General features: G+C 40.3%; 1 protein-coding gene and 1 long non-coding RNA gene across 6 annotated transcripts; both read right to left on the reverse strand.

Moving 5' to 3' along the window:
- Positions 1 to 1,144: 1,144 nt before the first annotated feature.
- LOC125531351 lies at positions 1,145 to 2,448 on the reverse strand. The gene is made up of 2 exons (XR_007293165.1): positions 2,017 to 2,448; positions 1,145 to 1,789 (listed from the first exon to the last, which is right to left on the reverse strand). It is a non-coding gene; the product is annotated as an uncharacterized LOC125531351 (long non-coding RNA).
- A 14-nt stretch (positions 2,449 to 2,462) lies between these two features.
- On the reverse strand, positions 2,463 to 6,469 carry LOC125531354 (ERAD-associated E3 ubiquitin-protein ligase HRD1-like). 5 transcript variants are annotated; one of them, XM_048695768.1, is made up of 6 exons: positions 5,996 to 6,469; positions 5,458 to 5,524; positions 4,475 to 4,624; positions 4,187 to 4,390; positions 3,535 to 3,589; positions 2,463 to 3,072 (listed from the first exon to the last, which is right to left on the reverse strand). In XM_048695768.1, coding segments are annotated over exons 2-6 (471 nt in total). In that variant the 5' UTR covers positions 5,460 to 5,524; positions 5,996 to 6,469; the 3' UTR covers positions 2,463 to 3,012. The 5 variants fall into 5 exon arrangements, 2 of the variants coding, with proteins under 2 accessions (XP_048551725.1, XP_048551726.1); XM_048695769.1 differs by lacking the exon at positions 2,463 to 3,072 and adding an exon at positions 3,101 to 3,432 and having other exon boundaries at positions 5,996 to 6,468; XR_007293167.1 differs by lacking the exon at positions 2,463 to 3,072 and having other exon boundaries at positions 3,101 to 4,062; positions 5,996 to 6,467.
- Between the last annotated feature and the right edge of the window lie 946 nt (positions 6,470 to 7,415).

Here is a 7,415-nt window from a genome sequence, read left to right on the forward strand (position 1 = left end):
ACCAGCTTATGCTGGGGTACAACACTCTCTCCAGGTATCACCTTACAGTCTAGGCACGCACGCCTATCTTCTCTTCTCGAGAGGATGAAATCAATCTGGCTAGAGTGTTGGCCACTACTAAAAGTCACCAGATGTGATTCTCTCTTTCTAAAGAGGGTGTTAGCTACAATCATGTTGTAGGCTAGAGCAAAGCTTAAGACATCTTCTCCTTCTTGATTCCTGATGCCATGGCCAAAGCCCCCATGCAACCCTTCAAAACTTGTGTTAGATGTACCCACGTGGCCATTGAGGTCTCCTCCTATGAAGAGCTTCTCACCAATCGGTACACTCCTAACCATGTCTTCCAGGCCTTCCCAGAACTCCCTCTTGGTGTTCTCATTGTGGCCTACTTGCGGGGCATACGCGCTGATAACATTGAGAACCAAGTCCTCAACTACCAGCTTGACCAAGATAATCCGGTCCCCACGTCTCTTGACGTCTACCACTCCATACTTGAGGCTCTTGTTGATCAAGATGCCTACGCCATTTCTGTTTGCAGCCGTCCCTGTGTACCACCGCTTGAAGCCGGTATCCTCCACCTCCTTCGCCTTCTGTCCTCTCCATTTGGTTTCTTGGACGCAAAGGATATCAACATCTCTCCTCACCGCTGCATCAACTAGCTCCCGAGACATTTGATAAGTTCAAAGAATTTCATAGTGAAGTAGAAAATCATCGTAACAAGAAAATAAAGTTTCTACGATCTGATCGTGGAGGTGAATATTTGAGTTATGAGTTTGGTCTTCATTTGAAATAATGTGGAATGGTTTCGCAACTCACGTCACCTGGAACACCACAGCGTAATGGCATGCCCAAACGTCATAACCGTACTTTATTAGATATGGTGCGACCTATGATGTCTCTCACCGATCTACCGCTATCGTTTTGGGCTTATGCTTTAGAGATGGCTCCATTCACATTAAATAGGGCACCATCTAAATCTGTTGAGACGACACCATATGAATTGTGGTTTAGCAAGAAACCTAAGTTGTCGTTTCCTAAAGTTTGGGGCTGCGATGCTTATGTGAAAAGCTTCAACCTGATAAGGAGTTCGATCCAGGAAAACTATAGTGAATACAATAGTAAAAAGTGTATGAAGAAGTCCCAAGAAAAAAATCAAAATCTTTCATACTTTTATTTTTTGCGGGGTAAAACCTTTCACATTACAATGTGCTGAAGATTTTCCCAACAATTAAATCAACCATATACGCAAGAGTCAATTGCCCATTCACTGGTCACCAAAGAACAACAATTTAAGGAGCATAAGTCGACTAATTACAACTGCAGATAAGTTGACTACAAACCTTCCTGGCTATTACTATAGTAAGCAATCGGCAACTCTAAGTACGGTAACAAAGCAAGTCTCCTGATTCTAATAACAACAGCACTAAGTTGTAAAGGCTTGTGTTACATCAATTTATCCCATTGTGCGCATGAAAAAATGAATTGCTAGATATATGTTTCCAATCAACTATCGTATGAATTCGTCAACTTTTATCTGGAGATTTTGAAGTAGCAAAGTATTCCCTCAACTTACAAAATTGGAAAGATCAAGGCTTTTGCTAAGCTGGGAGCATTCATATGACATGTTAGTCTTCAAAATTGATCTCTAACTAAAAAAGAGCTTGCTGAACTGAAAATCTGTACTACATGCACAACTTCTGTCAGGAAAGTGATAGTGGTTTAGAAGCCTGATCCGCTAGAGTATCATCACCGGAAATTTGATTGATCATCCAAGATGATTTAACCAGAACTGAAAGCAAACGATCTTATACATGAATACCTATATGGTTGTAATCAGAACTAAAACACACTATTTTAAACATGGGCGGGAAAGTATAAATGAGTGCAGTATTTGGGAGATTATGATGGTGTACTAAACATAAATATAACCAGTCAGCTTCTATAGGGAATGCAAATACTCATGGAATAAAAAAAATAGAGCACATCTTTGCAGAAATAAGGTACAGGTTTCCTTACCTGTAGGCAAAATGTAACATACTATTTTATTTCTTGCAGCCCTTAGCATCCTGTCAAAATTAATAAGAAGTCATGTCAGATGGTCTGTGAAAGCGGATACATGAATGGTGCTAACATGATATATTTTCTGCTTGCTAGCAAGTTATTAAGCAAGATCATCAAATATTTCTTTATAGACCACATGTGAGTTTTGCCACGTTTTCAGGAGAGTTATTTTCAAATTTGTAATCTGAGGACTGACCAAGAGATACTCACATCAGTCAAAATAGGAATCCTAGGCGCTAAATTTGAGATGTCCATGATTACTCCAACGTAGTAACCAACCCATACTCTGTAAACTGAGCTTTTTAAATACTTCAAAAAGAAGTATACATACAAGAATGTGTCTTCCATAGGTATGTTTACTTTTTCTAAAAGTGTATTCAAATGGGAGTAGTATAGAAGTCATGTTAGATGGTCTGTGAAAGCAGATACATGAATGGTACTAACATGATATATTTTCTGCCCGCTAGCAAGTTATTAAGCAAGATCATCAAATATTTATCTATAGACCACATAGAGTTTTGCCAGCGTTTTCAGGAGAGTTATTTTCAAATTTGTAATTTGAGGACTCACCAAGAGATACTCAAATCAGTCAAAATAGGAATCCTAGGCGCTAAATTTGAGATGTCCATAATTACTCCAACGTAGTAACCAACCCATACTCTGTAAACTGAGTTTTTTAAATGTTTCAAAAAGAAGTGTACAGGCAAGAATGTGTCTACCATAGGTATGTTTACTTTTTCTAAAAGTGTATTCAAATGGGAGTAGTATGTAAAAAAGGTGAAGACTAATAATGTAATATGCATATATCATAATTATTATTAATGCACCGGTAGGTGTAAAATGGGCTGAATTGAAATGGCCGCAAATTTCCTCCAGCCACGGATGTAGCCATACCCATAGTGTCCAAAGAGCACCTTCTGGTTCTTGGTGAATACCTTGCGCATGGTGGGGTCACAACCACTCTAGAAGAGAGTGGCAGCTAGGCGAGACAGAGTAAGACCTGAGCGAGGGCTGCAAAGTGAAAGGCAGAGCAGAGTGGTGATTGTAGACTGATGATATGAATAAAAAACCAAATCTAATAGATTTGTTATACTTATCCAAATTGTACATTTGTAATATAATTCAGCACTAATGCCATTACACCATCTAGCATCATCTAGGATTTTAACACCTCTAGCTCTAGTAGTCTAACAAAGCATAGAACTGAAAAATAAATACTCAATTCAGGAAGTTTTTATGAACTGTACGCCACATAAGCAATGCCCTACGTGCTTGCAATCCGACATCCATGTGATTTTCCCATTCTTCCAAAAGACCGCCGGTGCATCATTTTCACATAAAACTTGCACGCCCAGGCATTTTTTTGTACAACTACGAAATGAGCAGTAAATTAGGAATGTGGCACCAATCATAATGAAGTCCACTTCCCATAATGTTCGTAAAGAAATCAACATCATAAAGCTCTTGGACTACCTTCCATTCAAGCTTGAATTTTTGCTGCTGGAATCCTCTTTGGGGATGTAACAACCTGTAGAAAATAGATAACTTATATGACTGGCATAGCAAAAACATATTATCATGCAAAATATAGTAATGTACATTCAGCAAGATATAGATGACAACATTCTATGAGAAGAAATCACACTGTCCTATAGAGCGCAATCCAACCATTCCCACTTTAGTCTAGTATAAAAGTACTGCATTACTAAAGGAGAGCTAGTTCTCACATAGGAATAAAATAAGATCAATCACGCAGGGTCTGACATTCATATAGATACATAAATATCTATGCATCATCACGACACTTGCAAGGTAACTGTAAAGCATGCACATGCCACATCATATAACTGTCTGAAACTTGAACGACTTCTATTTCTGATTTAAAACTGAATCCAGTTGTAAATATGTTACAACTTTCAATGAAGATTGCCTATTTTGTTGGGCGCCTGTTCACGTTCTTGCTTGTTACTCCTTCTGGACCTGGAGCACCGACGCCTGCAGCTATTTTTCCTCACACTAAATTAGGAATCACATAAAAACTATTTGCCAATTGTAGCCCTCACTGATAGAAATGGTTAAGTAGAAAAAATCAAAACAAAAAATTGAACAACAAAACGAAGCTCACCAAGCTAACTCCCAGTTGGGCTTCATGCTATCGCGCTGATGGAGCACGTCCATTGTCCGGGGGGCAATGGGAGATCTACATGTCGGGCAAGTATTTTGGCGCTCTCGCCATGACCTCAGACAATGCACATGAAACAAGTGCCCACAAAGCAGCTTCTTTGCTGTTGTCGTCTCTTCACAGCAGATAATACATGTAACATCACTCCTGAATCCATAAATATATCTATATCATAAACAAGAACCATAGTTGAATAAACTGAAACAGTGGCAGTGAAATTAAATAACCCACACATTAAGCTCATCCGTTGTAGCATCTAGAAAGCATCCATTCATGGTGGAAGTTGTCTTTCTGGGGTGCAAATAATCTGAAACATGAATTTTGAAGTTGCGGAAGGTCTTGTACAGCTCACAGATCAAGTGCAGTAGGACACCATGGTTCCTGATATGGTATAACAAATCAGATAAGGGGAAAGATCTTCATAAGAGAACCGACAGGAAGATATCTACGAAGAAGAGCATATATAAAGACAAGTGCACAAGGTCACAGATAAGCTCCAAATAAAATGTATACACTGCCTTTTTCTCACATTGACCTTCCGTTAGAAATAACTTCTTTTTAAAGCCAAACCTCAAACATCTAGCACAACAGGACACAATATAATTTTTTAGAGGATGAATCATCACACCAACAAAATGTATAGAGTTAGGCCAACATCATATACACATGCATAGTGGTGAATACACCTGATAAAAATATAAAGGCTGGGCACTGGATACCCTTATACCCACTGCTAACATGACCCACCATGCAAACGGTCACCAACAGAACTGAAGATCAAGATGACCAGGGAAAACAAATTACTAACAGAACTATGTATGTTGTGTAGCTAATCAAACATCCCTCTAAAACAGACCAGTGAAGATAATTTGCTCATAGAATCATATATGCTTACGCAAGAAATGAAACATCTATATTAAACAACCACTGAAAAAACATTTATAAAGAACAGATCAAAGAAAGTAATTTCCTCGCAAAATCATGTATGTATGTCTGTGCAACTAATTAAACATCTGTATAAGCAGTTATAGAAAAAATGGTCCCAAAAGATTATCAACACTGGAGCACACACGAGAGAAGAATTGGTGCAAGAAAAAGGCCACCATCCTTCAATGCCAATCTACACTGCCATCCAAGGACAGCCAATTAACATAGTTCAGATGTTTTAGTACCTGCTAACTTAATGCTTTTAGTGTTTAAAATAAAAGACTTACATGTATCATTGCTCCAGGTAGATCATTTTTCCAATGAAGCCCAAGACATCTTATTAAATCCTAGGAGCTTCAGAAATCAAGAGCCACATCAATAGGGGAGTAGGGGAGTAGACAATGCAAGATCACAATTTATCTTGTCCCTTATACTTTTAAATTTGACAATGAGCTGCTCAAACCTAAAATCTATCGACCACTCAAGCATAAGAAAGCATACTACAAATTGACAGTAAAATGGAGGGTCAAATACATTAGCTTTCAAGGGAGCTGGAGAAATTATGTGGATCCAGTTTAGTTTACTCTAATTATATGCAAATGGAACCAAGAAACACACTGAAAGTATAACATGGCTGGTATTTACTTTTCTTTGATAGGAAATCAACTAATAACTTTCTTCTCCACTTATTCCAGTCACCCTCTTTTCCACCCCTCTCTCGAACACACATACTGCTCCTTGAGCATTTTTACAAATAGCTCGTGCTCGCATTTGCAACCTCAAAGGCAGAGAGAGAGAGAGAGAGAGAGAGAGAGAGAAGTGCACCTGAAGGCCCTGAAGACGCGAGCTAATCCAGCACGCACCCAGGATGCGAGGTCATGCACCAGATGCGGGCGCCGTCACCCACCAGCTGAGGCCGTCCTCCGCTGCGCCACTGCACGAGCCGCCTACGGCGCTAGGTTCAAGACGCGAAGGACCACGTCCAGCCAAGACGACTCCCTGGCTGGCATCCTCTCCTCTTGGGTTGAGCTCCTCCTCCCGAAGCTCCCTCGCGACGAGGTCTCCTCCTCCCCCGGCTTCCTCACGACCTGGGCAGATGAGCACCTTGGGAGGCCATGGATCTCCTTGACAGGGACTGCGGAGCTCCTGGGGCTATGGCTGTGGTGAATGAGGGGGAAGAGAGAACCGAGGAGAGAGAAGTGTGGCGGCTGCAGTGGAGCGAGGGAGGAGTGAGGGTGTGCTGGCAGAGGATTGGAGGCTAGGGTTCATGCAATGTCTGTTGTGTGCGCGGCGCGTGGGGCGAGCGGGTTCGGAAATTCTTTCGCACGTGAGCGCAGCTCACCCAGCCAATCCATGCGACGGACCAGCCCACCAGTCATAGGTCACGGAAAACCACCGTGGGGTGAAAACAAAATTTACCAAAGGCGAAAATCCAATGGCACAAATAAGTCAAAGGCCAGATCGAACGGGCAGAACTGCATAAAATCGGGGGAGCTCCATGTTGGAGGGTCGGCTAGCATTCTTATAGGTTTATATATTTGTTGTTTTATTTTATTTTATTTTATTTTTGTTTCCTATTCTTTTAGTTTTTGTAAATTATATACTTGGCATCTAATTTAGTATTTCAATTTAGTCCACAACCACAAAAAGTCTAGTCTCCAAATAATTTAGTTTGATATTTTATTAATTAGTAAAGGCATTTTAATAATTAGTTTTGATACTATTTAAATCATTTTAGTGCGGTTAAGCATTTCATAAATGTTTGGTTTCACCACCATAATCACCTATGCATTATCTGGCATGACCTGAACATTTTAGTTTCATTGTTTGAAAAATTTTGTTGTTTGCCTGATTTTTAATTTGAATTCAAATCGGTTCGAACTAACGCAAGATTAGCAACAGTAATCGAGGTGAGGTAGCATCATTAGCAGAGGTTCTTGTAGCTTAAGTATCCGGGCATCACGGTCATCGAGCTGAACATGTGCAAAACTCGGAGGTGACGTATGTTCGGTGCTTGATCGGTCGGAATGAAAAGAAGTTCGACTACATCAAACGCGTTGTCAAACGCTTCCGCTTTCGGTCTACGAGGGTACATAGACACACTCTCTCCCACTCGTTGCTATGCATCTCCTAGATAGATCTTGCGTGAGCGTAGGAAATTTTTGAATTTGCATGCTACATTTCTCAAAATCGATAGGCTAGGCCTTCCCCTCTATTCTGGCATTTCTGTAGTCTAGTCCAAAGA

This window comes from Triticum urartu, unplaced genomic scaffold, assembly GCF_003073215.2.
Source record: "Triticum urartu cultivar G1812 unplaced genomic scaffold, Tu2.1 TuUngrouped_contig_6980, whole genome shotgun sequence".
In the NCBI taxonomy this organism is placed as follows: domain Eukaryota; kingdom Viridiplantae; phylum Streptophyta; class Magnoliopsida; order Poales; family Poaceae; genus Triticum; species Triticum urartu.

What these genes read in the sequence shown, in the direction of transcription:
- LOC125531354 (XM_048695768.1), bottom strand. An exon ending in ACAACGGATGAGCTTAATGT is followed by an intron (nt 4,391 to 4,474) that starts GTGGGTTATTTA and finishes TTATGGATTCAG; the next exon opens with GAGTGATGTTACATGTATTA. An exon ending in CCCAACTGGGAGTTAGCTTG is followed by an intron (nt 3,590 to 4,186) that starts GTGAGCTTCGTT and finishes TATTTTCTACAG; the next exon opens with GTTGTTACATCCCCAAAGAG.